This window comes from Erythranthe guttata, chromosome 10 (assembly GCF_056151865.1).
Source record: "Erythranthe guttata isolate IM_541 chromosome 10, IM_541, whole genome shotgun sequence".
In the NCBI taxonomy this organism is placed as follows: domain Eukaryota; kingdom Viridiplantae; phylum Streptophyta; class Magnoliopsida; order Lamiales; family Phrymaceae; genus Erythranthe; species Erythranthe guttata.
Window position 1 is genome coordinate 15,088,119 of NC_142542.1, and position 22,010 is coordinate 15,110,128.

Sequence of the window (22,010 nt, forward strand, 5' to 3'; positions counted from 1 at the left end):
CTAGCTGTTGACCACCACAATTTTATAGTTGTTTACGATAATTGTATAGTTGATTATGGAAAAATATGAACTAAATAAATTAAGAAAAAAATTGTAGTTGATGCAAGAAATATTATAGTTGATTTCGAAAATGTTGTAGTTGTTTTCAGAAGTTTTTTAGTTGTTCTGGTAAAAAGAACTGATTTTTTTAAAATTATTTTTTTATTATTTTTATTATTTTTTTTTTATTTTTTTTATTTTTTTAAAAAAAATTAATCTTTTTTAATTAAACAAACGAAAAAAATTAAAAAAAAAAAAGAAAAGAAAAAGGCTAAAATGGTGGGTAATGGGTAGTGAATAGATGGAGGGTAAATTTAGAAATAAATAAAGAGATGGGTCTATCACTAATAAGTGAAAATGGGCTGGACCCATCCTTATTAAAAAAATACTATAGGGGGGTTTGACTAATAGTCCCAAGAAAAAAAGGAAGGAAAAAAAGAGAGAAGAAAATAGATAGAAAGAAAAAGGGTCAAAAAATCATTTTGTCGAAAAAAAATTATTGGAAAACTTTTACAAAGAAAAACGTATTTTTGGTGGAAAAAGGTTTTTGGAAGAAAAGGAAGGGTTAATGTAATTTTAAATTAAAGCGAAGAGTATTGTGGATATTTTATTGAGAATTGGGAGAGAAATATCAGTGAAACATAAAAGTAGAAAGTGCACTCGTAGAAATGTTTCTAAGGGGACCAATTAGTATATGAAAATGTAGGGAATGAGAAAAACCGCCATTACTAAAAGTTTAATTAATTAGGGGTCTTAAGATATAGGTCACTGGTGACAAAATTAATTTGAACTAAATGACGAACTCAACTAAACATTTGTTTCACACCATTTATTAAATTCATTTCGAAACTGCCATTTCACTCATCTTTCTTTTTTCAAATTTCACTCTAGCATTTTTTACATTATTATAAACAATATTTTTCCTTATTTTTTAAATTTCAGGTTTCGTTAAATAATTCAGCAGATTTTTAAAATACTATGGTTTACACAACTATTAAAAAAAAAACTTTTTTTTCTACGTACTATTTTTCGTTTTTTTTTTAATTCAATCTACATATATTTTAATTTTAATTTTATTTTATTTGTTGTCAATACTGTAGTAGACTATGGTATACTACAATATACTATGATATACTAGTGTGAACTGTGGTATACTACGGTGTATTATGGTATACAACGGTGTACGACCAAACCCTACCAGCCAACCACCCAATCCTTGCCAACCCTAGCAGTCAACGCATCAGCCGTCAAACCCTAGCAGCCAACATCCGCAGCAGTCGCAATCGTAGTCACCTACCAACTTTGGGGAAACCTAGATTTACCACTTTGAACCCAAATCAAGAACAATCTCTTAAAGATCAAGAAAATCAGATTCAAATGGTAAAAAGGAAAAATATGATTTCCATCATATATCCACCATAACCACATCCTCGCCGCTGCCTCGACCACCACATCCCGTGTCGCCGCCTCGACCACCACAGCGGCACAACCCCCCGCCGCCTCGACCACCACAGCAACACAGCCCACCGATGCCGCCCCGATAATCACAACCCCTCACCCCCATCTCGAACAATCACAGCCCCCTGCCGCCGCCTCAACCACCACTGCCCCCCGCCACCGCCTCGTCTACTATAGGCCCTTCCTTGTGCTGCTAGTGAAGAAAGCAAGAGAGAGATATAGAGATAGACAGATGAGAGAGAGAAAAAAACGTGAAAAGAAGATGCACAGAACTTGTGAGAGAGATGGAGAGAGAGAACGTGGAAGAATACCAAAAGAACAAAATAAATCTGAATTGGAGAGACGTGAATACGTAGGTTAGAGATTTTAGATTAAAAGGGCAAGATAGGGATTAAAAAAATTAGGAATATTGCTTATATATTATTTTAAACTAAGGATTTAATTAAAAAATGAATTTTGACTAATCATTTAGTTCAAATTGAGCTTCTGAGGAACTCATTGCATATTACCCCTAATTAATATTACAATATATTCTCATTTATTTTCAATAATAATGTGAAGGGAGAGAGAATTTTGATCACATCATATGGGTTTTTGCATGGACCACCCTGTAGAATCTCTAATTATTATAAACATCCTCATGTTAAAAAACATTATCAAAAACCCTCATGTTGTATTTATATGGCACACCGGCCCTACATGAGATTCCGCCCCTACATGAGATTCGGAAGCTTACTTAACTATGACAAAAATACCCATAATGATTTTTTTTTAATAATCAAATTTAGGGCAAATTACGGCCACCCCTGAGTTATCGTCAAATCACGAAATCCCCCCTTTTGTTTGCGTAATTACAACCACCCCTCTCAACTATGTATTATCTTTCGAAAAAATCCCTCCAGAGCTAAAATTAGGGATGTTAAATCGATAAAACCGAATGAAAATTTTGGTACGCCAACATTTCATACCGTTTACCGAACGAAATATACGATTTGGTTAGATAAATAACCGAATTACATAAATTTTACGTAAAAAAAATTTAAAAGGAGGGAGTGGCTGTAATTACCCAAAGAAGAGATGTTTTTTCGTAATTTAAACGTAGCTCAGGGGTTGGCCGTAATTTGCCCTTAAGTTTAAAACAAACAAAACTATATATTAAATATTAAAATAAAAAATAAAAAATAATTAAAAAAATGTCATCTTTTTCTTGTACCATGTACAAGAAAGAAAAAGGAAAAGAGGATCATCATCCGAACACAGATAAGAATTCAATTTCAAGCCCTAAACCCCTCTTTTTTTCAGCCCTAAAACAAAAACCTTCTCCACACACTGTTTCGAATTCGATCCCTTAAAATGTCGGACATTCCCTCCGAACTCTACGACAACATACTCCGGCGAGTGCCCGCCGATTCTCTCCTGCGTTTTCGGACCGTCTGCAAGGAGTGGCGCCGCCTCATCGACGATCCATCCTTCATCAGATCTCACACCGACAACCAACTCTCCTCCGCCACTCTCCTCATCAGAAACTCAGACGGTACTCGCCTTTATTCTATATCTTTTGACTCCCTCGACTACAACAACGATGCCCACCAAGTGCTCGACGTAATTCCTGTGCAGGCTTTGTACCGCAAAGGCGTCCCTCGAATACCTGAGTTGCCGGTGGCCTCCTGCAACGGCCTGATGCTCCTTTCCGAACCCTACATCGAAAAGACATGGCTAGTGTGGAACCCGTTAACCCGACAGTTGCACAAGTTGCCCGAACCCGACATCAAATATCCACGCTTAGTAGGTAGTGGGATTGGATATGATTCTGCTTCCGATGACTACAAAGTTGTGAGGGTAGATCGACTGTACCTTGGTAATGAATCTGTGTACCAAACTCGTGTTTATAGTCTGAAAACGAAATCTTGGAAAATGATCGAGGATTGCCCTCGTCATTTTCCCGTGCCTAATCCGAACGCATCGGTTTTTCTGAATGGGGTAATGTACTGGAGATCACATGAATTCGTAATTGCTCTGAATCTTGAGACCGAACATTACCACAAACTGCCTCTCCCACCTTGTTTAGGGAATCCGTTCGAAACTCATCTCGATGCTTTGGGCGGATTCTTGGTTCTGAGTGAATACTACTCGATGAAGCGAATCGATGGATGGGTGATGAAAGATTATGAGTGGGTGAAGTTGTTTTCGTTTGGCGGAGTATATGGTAGTGGTTTTATGTGGAATCTCAGGCCGGTTGCTTATCTCAAGAGCAAAGGGCAGCTTTTTCTGCAACATGATAAAGGGTTTTTTATGTTGGACATGCAGAAAAATTTTGCGAAGAAGTTTACGATTGATGGGCTCCCGGATAATTTCTCTTCTCAGTTTTTCCCCAGAAGCCTTCTTCGACTCGATGAGAGTTGTGATGTTGCAGTGGAAAGTACAGCAGGGATGAAGAACAAGTATAATCAAAGGTGAAACCGTGAAACTACTCAATCTATCTAGCCCTTTTTATTTCTTTAGATGATTTATACGACTTGTTAACTTCTGTTTTGGTAATTTTTATAATTGACGTAGACATGTAGTTCAAAATACGAAATCCTGTTTTTTCCGTGTAGATTGAAGGATATTTTTCGTGGGATTTATCTTAGCATGAGAATCTTAGTGCACGTGATGTTTAAAGAGTTATTCCATCTAAATATGATTCTTCAATTGAGTGCAATAGTATACTTTTATTTGTTGCAACTTGGAAGATGTTTTAACGTAGCAGCAAAACGTAACTTTTGGCCCTTATTTCATCGTTTGCAATACTAGGCTGTTAATAATTTGTTGGGACGAGATATTTATATGATAAATATGCTAACGATGAAACGGATGCAATGAGAAATAGAAAGTTTATACCTTACGAACATGTGGAGCTTTTACCTTATTCTCGAGTATGTATTAACCTTTCATGTTATAAATTTTTCACATTCTTTTGTGTTGTAAATGACGGGGATTCTTTTTTTTTTTCACATTCTTTTGCGCTGTAAATGACGGGGATTCTTTTTTTTTTTTTTTTTTTCTTTTTGCCTTGCAGGTTTAAGAACTCTGTAACAATAACCGATACTCGTTCTCATTCCTATCGAAGTGATGTTTAGTACTTTGGAGGAGTTGTTTTGTTTTCTTTTGTGGAAGTGAAAGCAATGGGTGAACCGAAGATGCCCGTTCGTCAATCAATCGTTTCTTCTCCAATTCCTTTTTGCATGGATAAATATGTAATTATCTTATATCTACCACATAATATTGTAATGTTGACTTTTGTAGATGGAGCTAATGCTCATGGTTATGAATTGAAGTATTCTTAACAAATGTTGCAAGTTCTTGCTCTTTTAAGTGCTTTAAATCACCGGGTTTATATGATATAATCACTAGCAACTGTTTGGTGAGTTTAGTCTGGTTGGAGCAAATGTATATATATCAATTGACTCAGGTTCGAATCCCCTTGGCAACAGTCATTAGGTGGAGCTTGTCACACATGAATTATGATTAGCCTAGTGTTGTTTACATGATTAGTCTAGTGATGTTTACGTCTCTAGTATGATTTACAACAATAAATTATGTAGCATGTAATGTTCAATATATTGTTATATAAAACCCAATTATTCAATCTAACTAATGCAAGAACAATTTTTCATTATCACTTAGTATTTGTCAACTATCAAACAAAAGATAGCCTTAAACCCCGGTATCCTCGACTCGGAATTGGTAGTGGTGCAGGTGGCCTTAATTTGTCCTTTTCTATTTTGTTTATTTAAAATTGAAATAATGTTTAAATTCTAGGGGTTACTTTTGTCATTTCGTCTAAGTCAATGCATAATTTTGATAGATAATTTTTTTTTCCGGTAATAAAGGAACCTGCACACTTTTATAATAGCTTGAAAATCATACGAAAGACGTAAATCACATTAGGGCTTAGGCTAATTATGTGTGACAAATTCGACATATCAATCGTTGGTAAGAGGATTCGAACTTGAGTGAATTAATCGATAATTTTGATGCAAGAGGCCATGTGCATTGCAAAACAAGATAGGGGTAATTTGGTAATTCTTTGAAGGGTAAATTACAGCCCCAAGGTATTGTCAAATTACGAAAACCCCCGTCTGTTTGGGTAATTACAACTACCCCTTAATTATAAATCTTCTTACACGGCCACCCTTGCGGTTTCAAATTTAGTGGAATCTTCGAGATTATATGGAATATTATCACTTTTGTACCCGCTTTATCCCACTCGAACCTCACATTTTGAAGTAAGATGATCATAATATGTATTTTTTGACTTGTATATATCAGACTGTGGTGCATCAGAAACTGTATTTTGACACAAAATGAGTACAAACTAGAGCACATTCCAACAAATGTAGATGATTATGTTGAATTTGACACTATAAGGATGGAGGTGTAAGAAAAAATCATAGTTAAGGGGATTAGTATAATTATCCAAACAAAATGGGTTTTTTCGTAAATTGACCAAACCTCAGGGTGGTTGTAATTTACCCTTCTTTTAATTGATGGGCTTATTCGACAAGTAGAGATTAAACTCTTTCTGTGCATACCTCTTCATTTGCAGGATCAAAATTATCTGCAACAAAGTCACCGTCAATGGCAAACCCCCAATTCATGTTTCTACCCGAAACCCTAATCCCCAATTCTCCCTCCTAAACCACCACCTCCCAATTTCCCCAAACAATGTCTGAAATTCCCCTAGAACTGTGTCGCGAAATACTCTCGCTATTGCCCGCCGAGCCCCTCCTCCGCTTTAGATGCGTGTGCAAGTCGTGGCGCGAAACAATCGACGATCCGCTTTTCATCAGACTGCATCTCGACCGTCAACTCCTCGACGCTCGAGACTCATCCAACGGCGTCGGCCGCCTCATCCTCAGAGGCGATCTCGATAACAGGTTCTACTCATTACCTATTGACTCCGTTAATTCCGACACCGTCAAACCAACCCTTCTTAAACACACACCAACTCACGAATGGACGAATTCACCCCTGTCCTCGTGCAATGGCGTAATTCTGATTTCTTACTCAAAGCGAAACTATTTATTATGGAACCCACTAACCAGAGATCTCCACAGCTTGCCACCTGTCACTACAATGAGCAAGAAAACTCGAGGTTTGTACCATTCGGTGAGTGGGCTCGGTTACGATTCCGCTTCTAACGACTTTAAAGTCGTGAAAATCGCGCAAATTTTCGATCCGAGAGACAGAAGCCTTAAATCGGAGACGATGTTGTACAGTTTAAAGTCGGGTTCTTGGAGGAAAATTGACGATTTTCCTTACAGGATATCGAGGTTGAGCGGTGCGGTTTTCTTGGAAGGCGCGTTGCATTGGATTTCGGGTACGTTGCCACTTAAACACACTGACGATTTGATTGTCGGCCTCGATCTCAGCACCGAAGAGTATCGTTTGCTGCCGTTGCCGTTTGATGTCTATGGATACGAGAAGCCGTTGGCGAAGCATTTGAGCGCGTTGGGTGGGTGTTTGATTCTGTGTTGCTGTTATCGAGTTGAACGTTTGGACGTTTGGTCGATGGAGGATTACGGGCTTGAAAACTCGTGGGTTAAGTTGTTTTCGGTTGGGGTTTCGGACTTTGTTGGTTCTGTCGTGACTTTGAGGCCTGTTGCTTATTCGAAGCGCAGAGGCGAAGTTCTTCTGCAGCACGATAAGAGGGAGTTCGTGTGGTTCAATCTCGAGACCAAATCGGTGACGAAGAAGATTCGTATCCATCGTCAACCGACCATGTTTTCTTCTCTGTTTAGCGTGGCAAGCCTTGTTCGACTGAATTCTCGGTAACAATTACTCTACCAAATTGGCTCCTTGGTATATGCTAAAATAAAATTGTTTACTTCCTTATATATAAATTTAAGGGCAAATTACGGCCACCCCTGAGTTATGGTCAAATTACGAAAACTCTCCTCCTGTTTGGGTAATTAGAGCCACCCCTCAACTATGTATTACTATTATCTTACGAAAATACCCCTTCGAAATTTCGGTACGCCAGCATTTTATACTGTTTATCGAACTGAATATACGATTTGGTTCGGTAAATAACCAAATTACATAAATTTTATGTAAAAATATTTAAAAGGAGGGGTGGCTGTAATTACCCAAACAAGAGGGATTTTTCGTAATTTATCCATACCTTAGGGCGTGGCTGTAATTTGCCCTAAATTTAATGAATTACGCAGAGTAAGTTTGTGATTTTTACTCGAGTAATTCTAGTGTGTTGTGTTGCGTTCATTTAAAATTCTGATTAGTTTGCCCCGTATACGAAGTTGGTAGTTATCGAATTATTCGTTCTTATTCATCTGCGATCAAGGACGTACTTGTTTTCGTTTTCCTTGAAATGGGTACACATGATTGACTATTGAAAATTGAAATATTTATCAGAAGCAAAACGACTATGCGATTAACTCCGTCTCTATATATTAAACAGCCGCTTCTATGAATTTAGTCGTGTTTCGGGCATGTAAACAATACACTAATTTAGTTGGTTATGAGTGTCTTAATCTCTCGTCTAATTTCATAGGAAAACCTCGTTGGCTTTTACTCTTTCATTGGGCATTATTGTTTCACTTGAGGGTATTTCGCTTACAAGAATATTCCGTTTGGGAGAGAGAACTAATTTCGGGATGGGACACAGTATCGAGGATCATTTAGATGCACAAAGAGCAAGTGAATCAAACAATTACTTTTAGTTTCAAAATTTTGATATGTCAAGTTTTATTTTTGAAATAAATATTAAAAATTACAGTCAATCTTAACATTTTTACTTTTTTATGAAAATTATTTATTGATAAATTTTCCTTGCATATTGAAAAAAGACCCGGGTTTATTTTTCGACGGCTATATTGAATAACTTTTAAGAATATTACTTTTAACCCCATGTTAAAAATGGGAACTTTTTTAAGAATATTACGATTGCAATATTTTAAGGTTGAGAGAATACCATTTTTCACCATCAAGCCTACAATTCCTGCACCATGCATACCAAAAGACAAAATGCATTTCGCCTCCTTGAAATCTTTAATTTTCACACTTTCCCCCCTATAAATTAATAAATGGTGAATTTGACATAGATCTACAAATTTAAGTTTCACTACAAATAGGCTCATCCTTTAACTTTCATTTCAAATAAACCCACAAAAACATTAATTCACAAAATGGCATTACATATTTCTATTTGAGATAATCTCAACATACCCCATCCCATCTCACCCGCTCGCCAGACCAGTCTAACCCGGTCATATTTTTTATTTTAGAGAAAAAAAAAAATAAATCCCGGCGGCGGGTCGTCGGAGCTCCAGGTAGCTACTCAACATTAGTTAACTTCAACATTAAGTAACTTTAAACAATCCATTATTTTTTCTTTTAATTTTTTTTTTCCGGTGGTGGGTCGTTGGAGCTCTGATTAACTGACTCAACATTAGTTAACTTTAACATTGGAAGACAATTTTTTTTTAAGGAAAAAAAATTAATTTTTTTCCGGCGGTGGGTCGTCGGATCTCAAGTTAGCTGACTCAGCATTAGTTGACTTTAAACAATCTATTTTTTCCTTTTTCCTTTTCATTTTTTCCGATGGTGGGTCGTCAGAGCTCTAATTAGCTGACTCAACGTTAGTTAACTTTAACGTTAGTAGACATTTTTTTTTCGGCGGCTGATCGTCAGATCTCCGGTTAATTAGTTCACCCAACATTAATTAACTTGAACATTAGTTCCCATCGAGTCTTCGGGATACCCCACAAAATAGCATAAGTCGGACTTACTGTCCAACTTATCTCCCATTAATCGCTTCACATAAGCGGGACAACCCCATATCCTAATATGTTTGTAGTTGGATTTCCGGGAATGCCAAAGTTCATAAGGTATGGATTTAAATGCTTTGGTGTTAACTCTATTCAGCAAATACGCGGCAGTACGAAGTGCATGACCCCATAAGTACGCCGGTAAGTTTGTGAACCCCATCATTGATCGAACCATATCCAATAAAGTTCGATTCCGACGTTCGTAGACTCCATTAAGTTGAGGAGTTCCAAGTGGAGTCCATTGAGATTGTATTCCATTCTCTTTCAGATAGTCAATGAACTCGATGCTCAAGTACTCTCCACCACGATCGGATCGCAGCTTCTTAATACTTCGTCCGAGTTGCTTTTCTACTTCGTGTATAAAATCTTTGAACCTTTCAAATGTTTCAGACTTGTACTTCATCAAGTATACATACCCATACCTAGAATAATCGTCGGTAAAGGTAGCGAAGTAGTTTTATCCACCCTTCGCACTAACACTTAGTGGACCACATACGTCTGTATGGATTAGGGCTGTGCATGGATCAGTTTTAACCATCAACCAACCCATTTTCGACCCACAATTTGTGATGGTTAATCAACCATCAACCGACCCATTTAAGTTGGGTCGATAATGTCAACCAACCCATGTATAGTTGGGTCGATAATGGTTTCTAATATGCTAAAAAGTTGGTTAGTCGGTTAATATCGGCCAACCAACTTTATTCATTAATTTATTATTTATTAATTTTCATTAAAATATTTAATAGTTTTAATTTCAAATTTCTATTTTATATCACATTTATTAAATTGTTTAATATTGACTAAAATCCTAAAAGCAATAAATCTAACCTAATTATCTAATTTTAACTATTTTAATTTTAAGATATACAGTCTAAATATTTGGACGATTATTATTTGTTGAACCATTTATGTTTAATTGCAATATATATGCCCGTAATGTTTTTTGAATCTTTTATTTGAATATTATTGAACTAGTCGCATTTAATTTATAAAAGATATAGCGTTGTAACAAGTAATAAAATATTAAAAAAAATTAAAAAAATATTTAGATGGATGAACCATCAACCAAACCACCAACCAACCCATTAAATTGGTTTTCAACCATCACCCAACCCATGTAAGTTGGGTCGATAACGGTTTCCAATATTTGCCAAAGTTGGTTGGATGGGTTGGGTTGGTTTTATGCCCGGTTTTTAACCAAACCAACCAACGCACAGCCCTAGTATGGATAAAATCCAAAAGACCTTCGGCTCGTTCCATTTTCCCTTTGTAGGGTGACTTGGTCATTTTCCCTTTAAGGCAAGATTCACAAGTTTGTAGTGATTTCACGTCCTATAAAGAGAACAATCCTTCACTAACAAAATCGTTCATTCTCCTTAAAGAGACATGACTAATCTAGCGTGTCAAAGTTGTGCGGGGTTTTGATCTATCTCCTTACGTTTTGCTGATATAACATTAATAGGTATTTCATTTGGATTTAGTTCATACAAGTTGTTTAATAGTCGTTGATATGACTATTGAACCAGCCCAATAGACTCATATTTATTGGGCCACAGGCCCAACTTAATAGCTACTTCTACGAAGGCCCAATCAATAAAGTATAAATAGAATTTAAATTCATTTAATGAAGGTACGTTATTATTATCCAATCAATTCTTCTATTCGAATTCTCTCTACAATTACCAACTATCTTCACGTCTGACTTGAGCGTCGGAGGGGTTTCCGCCGGATCAACCCCCGGCTTAGATTACGTGTTTTCTGTTCGCAGGATCCTAGAGTAAATTAAAGTTCCCAGGACTATCTAGCTCGTGAGCACGTGACCTACTTTGATCTCCCAGCTTCAACACACTAGGTGATTTATTTAATACGTCATCATTTTGGCGCCGTCTGTGGGAATGCAGACCAGATCACGTAGCCAGCAAGATCCTCCTGAGTCCATTCGGAGAGAGAATGACACAGCTAACAACCTCCCAGTTCGAGGAGGCTCTGGCTTGCCACCTCCTCCACGTGCTCCGGATCCACCACGCGAGGTTCAGGTGATTCCCCCTCGGGACCTACCACTCGCCGATCCTCCACTACAGGCTCCACCTCTACCTGCTTCCCGAACGGTTCAAATAACCGAGGAGGCACTCCAACGAATGATAACAGAAGTTTCTACTCGCGCCGCCACTGATGCGGTGGCGCAATACATCGCCACGGTGGCCCCCCCCCCCCCCCCCCCCCCCCCCCCCCCCCCCCCGCGATCCCAGCTAACGCTCCCCCCGCGATCCCAGCTAATGCTCCACCCGCAATGCCACCCAGGGTACAACAACCAGCCCAGAACAATGACGATCGGATAAGTGTATCCTCATCCACCTCAGATCCAAGATCCCGGATGCAGCTATCTACCAATCACAGGGAGCCACAACCCAGACAACAACGCCACCATTCACTCCAACGGGGTGATGCGTCTCTACGAAGAGCTCATATCTTTAATGAATGGGAAGACGAGATAAATAGTAGAGTATCTCGCCAAAACCAGTTCCCCAGATTGAACAACCCTATTGACGGAAGAGCGCCAGCCCCAACAAGGCGCAGTCCTTTCACCCTAAACATCCTCAACGAGGTACTGCCTCAAGGAGTGAAAGTATCAGGCTTACCTCAGTTCGAAGGAACCACAGACCCGGAGGAACACATAGAGAAGTTCCACGCTATGGCAGATTTATATGGCCCAACAGATGCAGCAATGTGCAAGATGTTCCGCACCACTCTTTCCAAGAGAGCCATGAATTGGTTCAATGCTCTGCCCACAGGATCAATTGACACTTTCGCTCAGTTATCATTGCGCTTCACCAACCAATTCGCCATCAATAAGCAATATGCTAAAACTCCAGCACAACTCTTCTCTATCGTACAGAGAGACAATGAAACACTCCGCAACTACATTAGGCGTTTCGTGGAGGCTGTTCATGAAGGTCCCAGTGTAGGACAAGATATGCTCTCAGGGATTATGCAGCAAAACCTGAAGTCGGGTAGGTTCAAAGAATCTATCGCAGGAAAACCTCCTGGCAACTTAGATGAGTTGTTAAATCGAGCTGAAAAATACTTACGCATAGAGGAAGCTTCTGCCAATGCTCCTCCCAAGAGGAAGAGAGAAGATGACCGCCCGGATATTAGGAGACGAGATGATCGACGTCCTCCACCCCCGCCTCAAGGCCAATCATCTTCAACTTATAATCGATTCACTCCACTCAATACTCGCCTCACTGAAATACTTCATGTGATTGAACAAAAAGGTCTGGCAGAGCCTCCACGCCCAATGCAACCCAATGCGAAACGAGAAAGATCGGATCGCTATTGTCGATTCCACAAAGATAAAGGGCATACTACCGAGGAATGTGCGCAACTCAAATTGGCGATTGAGAGGTTGATCAAGCAAGGCCACTTAAGCGAATACATTGATAAGCCTCGAAATAAACGCCGCGATGATCTTCCACGTCGAGATAACAATAGAAATCAACAGCAACGACGAGAGGAGGGGGGTCATCGGCGCGACCCAGATAACAATGATAACCAACCCACCCGGGGAATCATCTCATTTATCTCCGGAGGACCGGCAGGTGGCGACTCACAAAATGCGAGACGCACCCTCGCTCGATCAGCACGTATGAATCAAGAACATGCTTCTCCATCCGCATCCGTCTATCAAATACGAAGACCTGATCATGGCATAGTCTTCAACTCCTCGGACCTTGAAGGTCCAGATGAAGATCATGTCGATGCGTTGGTGATAACAGCAACAGTGGCCAACTTCTTAGTTAAAATGATATTAGTGGACGGTGGGAGCTCAGCCGACATTATGTATCTCCACACATTCAAGCAGCTAGGCATAGATAACGCCCGGTTCAGTCCCATCACTACACCACTGAAAGGATTCACGGGAGAAGGTGTTTTATCCATGGGGGAAGTAGAGTTACCCATCTCCTTAGGGGAAAATCCTTGTAGAGTAACGAAAATGATAAAATTCCTTATCGTCGACAAACCATCCCCTTATAACATCATCTTGGGAAGGCCAGCGATCCATACATTCAAGTCTGTGCTTTCATCTTACCACCAAAAGTGGAAATTCCCCACTCCTTATGGAATGGGAGAGGTACTTGGAGATAGGCGTCTCGCTCGAGAATGTTATGCAAGAGCTCTACGTGAACCATCTAAGAGACCTAATCCTTCAGGGAAAGGAGACGACACCCCGAGACAAGATAAGCGAAAATGGGTCAACGCGGTCATCGAAGCTGATAAAGAAATCCTAATCAGCGTACCCGACGACATCGCCAAGCTAGCCGCGGTTGAAGAACTAAAATCAGTAGAACTCATACCCGGAGATAATTCTAAGCTTCTCCGCATCGGCTCTGATCTAGATCAAGAAGTGGAGAATCAGCTAGTTAACTTCCTTAGACACAATGGGGACGTTTTTGCTTGGAAGGCTCAAGATCTGACGGGAAATCCTCCCAAAGTAGCATTGCATCGACTAAACGTTGACAAAAGATTGAAACCGGTCAAGCAACGTAAAAGGACTTTCGGTCCTGAGCGCAACAAACATATCAAAGAAGAAGTGGCAAAACTCTTAGATGCAGGCCACATTAGATCGATTCAGTATCCCGAGTGGTTATCCAATGTGGTATTAGTACCTAAACCCGGAGGCAAGTGGAGGCTATGTGTAGACTTCACCGACCTCAACAAGGCATGCCCGAAAGATCCATTTCCCTTACCAAGGATCGACCAGCTCATAGACTCAACCTCAGGGTGCGAACTTCTCAGCTTCCTCGATGCATATCAAGGATACAATCAAATATTGCTCGCCCAAGAAGACCAAGAGAGAGCTAGTTTCATTACAGACCAAGGCATCTACTGCTATCGAGTCATGCCGTTCGGTCTCAAGAATGCAGGAGCTACTTACCAACGCCTAGTAAACACGATGTTCGCAGACTTGATTGGTAAAAACATGGAAGTATACATTGATGACATGCTCGTCAAGAGTATTAAAGTCGCGGATCACCTAACCAATTTAAGTCAATGCTTCTCCATCTTACGTAAATACAAGATGAAGTTCAATCCCCTAAAATGTTCGTTCGGAGTTCGAGGCGGAAAATTCTTAGGGTACATGATATCACAACGGGGAATTGAAGCCAACCCAGCAAAGATTGAAACTATCACCTCCATGGCCCCTCCCACTTCGATTAAGAAGGTTCAACAACTTAACGGTTGTTTGGCAGCCCTAAATCGATTTATATCCCGATCAGCTGATAAGGGTCTTCCTTTCTTCAAGATACTAAGAGGTGGGAAAAAGTTTGAGTGGAATGAGGACTGCCAAAGAGCTTTCACAGAATTCAAAGCATATCTCACTTCCCCACCTCTACTCACGAAGCCCCAGCCAGGAGATACTCTCTTCCTATATTTGGCTATTTCTGCTGATGCCATTAGCGCAGTGCTCATTCGGGATGGTAAAAAAGGTCACCAACCGATATATTACATAAGCCGAGCTCTCCAAGGCCCAGAGCACCGTTACACCAATATGGAGAAACTTGCTCTCGCCCTCATTAATGCAGCCAGAAAGTTACGTCCGTACTTCCAGTCGCACCAGGTGATAGTTCTCACCAACTATCCCCTTAAACAAATATTGAGAAGTCCCGAGACTTCCGGACGATTAGCTAAATGGGCTATAGAGCTAAGTGAATATGGGGTTGAGTTCAAACCACGCCCTGCCATCAAAGCTCAAATCCTAGCAGACTTTGTAGTAGAGATGACTACATCGGAGGAGAACACCTCCATACCCACTTGGACTATCAATGTCGATGGATCATCTACCGCTACAGGGGGAGGCGCGGGTATTGTATTAACAAGCCCAGATGGAGATGAATTCGAGTATGCTCAATGGTTTGATTTCAAAGCCTCCAATAACGAAGCCGAATATGAAGCTTTGATCGCTGGTATCCGCCTCGCTTTAGCAGCTGGAGCTCGCAAACTCATAGTACACAGCGACTCCCAGTTAGTGGTCAACCAAGTCCTTGGGAACTATGAAGCCAAAGAAGAATCCATGGCAAAGTACCTTGCTCTTGCACTTACCCTCCTCTCAAAATTGGATAGCTACGAGATAAAGCAAGTACCACGAGCCAACAATATTGATGCAGACAAGTTAGCTGGACTTGGTAGTTCCATGGCAAGCATTGGAAGCCGGAAAATCACCCTCCTCACGTCTTTCCAACCAGAAATAGTCTCCACCGACGGAGTGAATTGCGCCGAAGAGAGCGAACCCTGTTGGATCAGCCCCATTACAAACTATCTCAAAAGCGGGGAACTTCCGACTGACATCGCCCAAGCGAAGAGGTTAATGATATGACTATTGAACCAGCCCAATAGACTCATATTTATTGGGCCACAGGCCCAACTTAATAGCTACTTCTATGAAGGCCCAATCAATAAAGTATAAATAGAATTTAAATTCATTTAATGAAGGTACGTTATTATTATCCAATCAATTCTTCTATTCGAATTCTCTCTACAATTACCAACTATCTTCACGTCTGACTTGAGCGTCGGAGGGGTTTCCGCCGGATCAACCCCCGGCTTAGATTACGTGTTTTCTGTTCGCAGAATCCTAGAGTAAATTAAAGTTCTCAGGACTATCTAGCTCGTGAGCACGTGACCTACTTTGCTCTCCCAGCTTCAACACACTAGGTGATTTATTTAATACGTCATCAGTTGTCCTTTGCAAATCAAATTCTCATTCTTTTGTATGATGCAAATCGAATTTACAAAAACAAAAGTAAAACCTTCAATATCTAATACATGAATAGAAATAAGGTTTCTAATGAGGGACGGAACAAATAAACAATCGTTCAAAACAATAGGAAAACTAGAATCCAAAACATTTAAGTAAATCGTGCCAATGGCTTCAGCAGCAACTCTTGCTCCATTCCCCATCCTTAGGTAGGTCTCACCCGCTCTAAGCTTTCGACTTCTTGTCATTAGCTGCAAATCATTGCACAAATGTGAGCCACAGCCCGTATCCAATACCCAAGAAGAAGAGTTGACAGATAAATTTACGTCAATGAAATACGTACCCTTTTCAGAACTTTTCTGCTTTAGGTAAGCCTTGCAGTTGCGGCGCCAATGTCCTTTCTTTCCACAGTGATGGCAAGCATCATCAACTTGCTTGCTGACCTTTGTCTTGGGGCCCCCACTACCTTCACCCACTTCGAACTTGCTGTTTGGGAAGGGAACTCTTTCCTTTCTCTTCTTTTGGGAAGAACTCTTCTTTCCAGAAGTAGCAGCAATGAGAACAGACTTCTCTTTCTTAATGGTGGACTCGAAACTGACCAACATGTTCATTAACTCATCCAAGGGAGGATCTAGTTTGTTCATGTTGAAGTTCACTATGAACGATTCATAGGAACTAGGAAGAGACAACAGGATCAAATCCAACGAGAGCTCGGCCGGGAGGGTGACATCGAGATTCACTAGCTTTTCAAGGAGAGTGATCATTTTGAGACAGTGCTCGTGGACCGAAGGCCAATCCGAACGAACTATCAAAACCCTAGAAGATCTTCTCCGCGCTTGTATTCTTGACTTTGGAGGAAATTGGGAATCCCGCCTCCCACTAATCGAGTTCGCGTACAACAATAGCTTTCACTCGTCAATTGGAATGGCACCTTACGAAGATCTGTACGGCCGCAAGTGTAGATCCCCACTACATTGGGACGAAATCGGCGAAAGAAAATTCCTTGGTCCCGACCTAGTCCAACAAACCGTTGATATCATCAAAAACATTCGGGAGAAAATGCGAATTGCCCACGATCGGCAACAAAGCTACGCCAACACACGAAGGAGAGATCTCGAATTCGAAGTCGGAGACTCCGTATTCTTGAAAGTGGCGCCTTTCAAGGGAATTATGCGATTTGGGAAAAAGGGAAAATTAGCACCGAGATTTATTGGTCCATTCGAAATTCTCGACAAAGTTGGTACTCGCGCCTACTGACTAGCCTTACCACCCAACTTATCCAACTTTCACAACGTCTTTCACGTTTCGATGCTTCGAAAATACATTCGCAGACCCGACCACATATTGAAAACCGAACCGGTCGAACTAAACCCTAACCTATCCTACGAAGAGCAACCTTCTCAAATACTTGATTCGAAAACCAAAACCCTCCGAAACCGAGAGCTAAAATTCGTTAAAATACTTTGGCAAAACCATACACCTGAAGAAGCCACGTGGGAACGAGAGGAAGAAATGCGCGAACATTACCCCGAGTTGTTCAGGTAACAATTTTGGGGACAAAATTTCTTTAAGGGGGGGAGATTGTAACACCCCACCTTTCCAAAGCCCGAAAAAAACCCTAAAAACCCGAGACTAATATTTCTAACTCGAGAACCCTTAGGAAATATTATTACGTGATATTAATTATATGCATTACGTGAACTTAATTATGTTACTTAAGTGAATAATTACGTGCGCTATTATATGTGTGATTTATATGATTTAAATTCCCGTAAATTGAAATACTATGGAATTTCGTGAATTACGTGGTTTATGTGAATAATTGCGTATTCTATTTATTTGATAAATTATTTGAAACTTGGTAAATTATGCGGATTGTATCTATCTATATATATACGTACGTACATACATGCATGCATACGTATACATACATATATGCTAATACTTGCATTATACATTAGAATATATTTACATATATATGATATATTTATATATGTGTATGTCCGAAGTGTGTGTGTGTGTTGTGATGATGCAAGTTGAGGTTTAATTTAAATAAATAAATTATGACTAATTAGGCATGCATTACACTTGGCAAAATACTCATCATTTTCACTAAACTTACACTCAACACTCTCATTAATAAGATGAAGAGACACCTTTATCTTTCTTCTTCCAACACCTCAACCATTGCTTGTCTTCTCCTCCTTTCTCCACCGAAACAAATCACCACCACCATCGGCCTCTCCTCTCTCCACCTCACCTTCTATTTACAAAGAAATTCCCAAAATAAGATGAGAGTTCCTTATTTAACACTTGCCTTAGACTACTCCAAGAATACTATCAAAACCACTTGTCTCCTTTTGGGAGATCACAACTCCTCCCTCCTTGAAGCTCACACCATTTCCTTCACAATTAAGGTGGCTTGGTTGGACTTCGGTGCTTGAAAGCCTCTCTTCCTTCGGTTATTTTTCTTTCTTCGATTTTAAGGTAAGAAACTCCGATTTCTTGCTGCAATTAAATGGCATCAATAGTATTGAAATGGTTTTCATAAAATTTTCTAAAAGATTGGGAGTGATTTCGAAAATTTAGGGCTTTTTGAAAAAAAAATGAAAAATGAGTGTTTCTTGTTAATTTCTTGTTCTTGCATGCATCATCTATGTTGATAGTGGGTAGATACAACTTTTATTGGCCAAAAGTATTAAAATTTTCGGATTTCAAAAAGGGATTTCAAGAAAAATGAATTTTTAACTTTTATTGGATTGCATGTGTAAATCGAAAGATTTTTGGGTCAAATCTGTAATTTTTGTAAAGTCAGTCCTAAAAGTGTTTTCTAAACTGTTTTCCAGCATTTATTGAACCAACAATTTCGGATTTAATGAATTTTTGTAAGAAAAGTCGATTTTTGAAATTCCAGTAGGCTTGCATGTGTAGATCTAAATATTTTGGGGTAAATTATGCAATTTCCGAAATTTCTGCATAAAGTAATCTTTCAACTTCATTTTTCTGCATCTAGTAAAGTGGAATTTCAGGTTTGTTAGGGGTTTTCATGAAAAAGTGGAAATTGAACTTCTAGTGTGGTTGCATGTATAAATTTTGAAACTTTTGGGTCAAAACTGCAATTTCCGAAAAATCCCTCATTTTTAAAGTTTGGATCTGTTTTTCCAGTAAGTATTAAATGGGGAAAAAGTTTTCTTCACAAGTTTTCAAAGTAATTAAGGTTATATTAGAGGTTTTGATTTTTTTTAAAGAAAAATGGAATTTTCGAGTTTGTAATTTCCAGAAAATTCGAAACTTTGTAAAATTTTAAATTAATTTCAGAATCTGAAATTTGGATCAGTTAGGCATTCTAGGAATTACTTTGAGAATTTTTGGAATTAGTTTGCTATTATTTCGAAATTAGGACCATTTACATGTCATTTATATATGTTTTGTGCCTTAATGTTTATGTTTTGATTTAATGGTTATGAGTGATGAGTTTTGGTATTTTTGTACTTTTTTTTTTTTTTTTTTTTTTTTTTTTTTGGTAATGCAGGAACCCGCAGCCAACCATATAGGTGCACTGGGTAAACCTACACTCTCGTATAATAGCTTGCAAACCATACGAGAGATGTAAACCACACTAGGCTAACCATGTGTGACAAGCTCGACCTAGCGACCGTTGGCAAGGGGATTCGAACTTGCGTCAATTGACCCAAGCTCTCTTGCTCCAACCGCTAGGCCACCCTTGCGGGTAGTATTTTTGTACTTTTAATTGCTACTGGATGTGGTTTAATGGCTGTGAGAGGTTGTTGAAATGGATTATTACCTAGAAGTTGTAATAAGTTCATTAAATGAGATGTGAGAAAGGGGTATTTGTTTTTAAGCATGGTTTGATGTTAAATAGTGAAGTTTAATGTGTTGGCTGCATGTGTGTGTGCTGAAAATGTGTGAATATGTGTGTGCTGATTGTGCATGGTGTGTGTGCCGTGTGTGGTTGTGTGTTTATATGTGTGAATTTGGGATTTTTGCCCAATTTACAAATATGTGGTAAATTGTAAGATTTGTGTGATTTTGTGGCACTTGATTGATATTTGTGATGTCATGTGTGGGGTATAGCATTATTTCGAAAAGTTGCATTAAATGATTTTTATTTGAAAGATTAATGGAATATCGGGTAATAAACACCTCGGATATAGTGGGCCGGTATCCAATTAGGATGATGTGTGTAGTGGTTTGATTCCACTTAGTGAAAACGGGCTCGTAACAGGTTTATTACTCGGGTACAGAAATTAATCTTTCACGGATCCGATAAAACGAAAAATGTGTTTTTCATGATTTTCACAAAAAGGGCATTTTAGTCATTTTGCATAAGTACGTGATTTTGTGTTAAATGATGTGTTTTCGTGAGTTACGTAATGTTATCGACTATCTTGTGTGGTTGTACGGAACGTGGGTAAGAACGGGTATATAATATTATATATTATGTATAACGTATTTCCAAAGTTCGATATTACTCGGATTTCTTACTGAGCTTTATAGCTCATATAGATGTCTTTTAATTGCAGGTAGTAGTAATCCTCAACCGGGATGGATCGAGTAGTGGATCGAGGTCTTGCCCGGAATTTTTGGAAGACGTACGAGGACCTATGAACGATGTCATATTTTGGGTTTCTTTTGGTGATGTAATATGAAAAACGTAACATTTTCTTTTCGTACCTTTTGAACTCTTTTTCGTTATGAATCGTACTTAACCCCTACTATGATATAGTAAGTTTCGTAATTTGCTATTTTCATGCCTCCGTTAGTGATTTCCGAATTATTCACCAAAATAACCTTTCCAAACTCTGATTTATTCTCGAACCGAAAACCGATAGTGATACTGTAGCACTCGAACAAAAAACCTCCCCTCGAAACTTATTTCCAAACAAAACCTTTATTCGGCTAAAGTAACCTAAGAAAAAATTTTCGAAAGTGCAAAGTTTTCAATACCCAAAGAAGATATTTTTGGTAATTGCATTTTCCCCCCATTCCAATGTTTCAATATTTACAAAAGAGATCCTTTGCTTCCGCTAGTTCAATAAACATTCCGATAAACCGGTTCGATTTATCGCCCGACTAGAAGGGGGGTGCTACAATGATTGTTTGCAATTAAATGTTTGGTCTTATGTTATTTAATTGTTCTCCCATTAATTTTATCGAATTCCACTTCCCTCTAGTAGACAAACGAGAAAATTGATTTTTCTTAATGGGCTTTAGGTCCAATAGACAAATATAACCCGTAGTTAATCTAGCCCGATTATATTTGCCCATAGGTAGATCACAATCAATCATATCCACAATATGACCCTAAATTAATTTTCCTCACACTTGATAATGACCTAAGTTAATCTCGCGAATATCAAAATCGTCATGTGCCAAGTCTAACCTACCAATCAAAGATGCTCATAGAACTTGATTATGCCAAACTAATGCAGTCCCTAGTTAATCTAGCCGACCACGTTAATCTAGCATAACCCTTTTCTATGGCTACCTTCATCACTATGTCAATTGAATTACAGCTTACTCTACCATAGCACTTCCCGCTAACACGGCTTACTGCACTACAGTAAAGGGCTACACATAATCCAACCGTTGGCAGAAGGAAAGAAATAACTCAACAGATTGGGTTTTTCTTTACAGCTTGAAATGATCCTTAATTAGATTAAGAATGAGGGATTTTATTAAAAGTTTTATCTCATCAGAAGGTTTGGATTGGTCTATGTGATTCCTACATCTATGTTCAGTAAAGATATATGGAAACGCATATTGTCCTAAGAGGAACATATGACCTAACTACATAATTAATTACATTAATTAATTATCGGGTTTTTCAAAATAATTATAGAACCTCAACTAGCATAAATCATTCATATAATGTTGAGGTACTACTAATTAAGTTGAACTTA

At 39.0% G+C, this 22,010-nt stretch overlaps 3 protein-coding genes across 3 annotated transcripts; all 3 read left to right on the top strand.

The window, feature by feature from the left end:
- The first annotated feature begins 2,752 nt into the window (after window positions 1-2,752).
- On the top strand, window positions 2,753-4,861 carry LOC105971515 (F-box protein CPR1). Its single transcript, XM_012996369.2, has 2 exons — window positions 2,753-3,950; window positions 4,556-4,861. The coding sequence occupies exons 1-2, from the start codon at window positions 2,851-2,853 to the stop codon at window positions 4,614-4,616; spliced, it is 1,161 nt and encodes a 386-aa protein (XP_012851823.2). The 5' UTR covers window positions 2,753-2,850; the 3' UTR covers window positions 4,617-4,861.
- Window positions 4,862-6,043: 1,182 nt separating this feature from the next.
- On the top strand, window positions 6,044-20,925 carry LOC105971569 (F-box protein CPR1). Its single transcript, XM_088824196.1, has 2 exons — window positions 6,044-7,310; window positions 20,631-20,925. Exons 1-2 carry the CDS (start codon window positions 6,205-6,207, stop codon window positions 20,632-20,634), a joined length of 1,110 nt encoding a protein of 369 aa, XP_088680322.1. The 5' UTR covers window positions 6,044-6,204; the 3' UTR covers window positions 20,635-20,925.
- Window positions 11,587-15,705, top strand: LOC148767667 (uncharacterized). The gene has a single exon (XM_088823858.1). It carries the CDS (start codon window positions 11,620-11,622, stop codon window positions 15,703-15,705), a length of 4,086 nt encoding a protein of 1,361 aa, XP_088679984.1. The 5' UTR covers window positions 11,587-11,619.
- Window positions 20,926-22,010: the final 1,085 nt, after the last annotated feature.

Excerpts from the sequence above, each read along its gene's own strand:
- LOC148767667 (XM_088823858.1), top strand. The coding sequence starts at position 11,620 with ATGCCACCCAGGGTACAACAACCAGCCCAGAACAATGACGATCGGATA.
- LOC105971569 (XM_088824196.1), top strand. The coding sequence starts at position 6,205 with ATGTCTGAAATTCCCCTAGAACTGTGTCGCGAAATACTCTCGCTATTG.
- LOC105971515 (XM_012996369.2), top strand. The coding sequence starts at position 2,851 with ATGTCGGACATTCCCTCCGAACTCTACGACAACATACTCCGGCGAGTG. Across the intron at positions 3,951-4,555 it reads AAGAACAAGTATAATCAAAG|GTTTAAGAACTCTGTAACAA; the intron begins GTGAAACCGTGA and ends TTTGCCTTGCAG.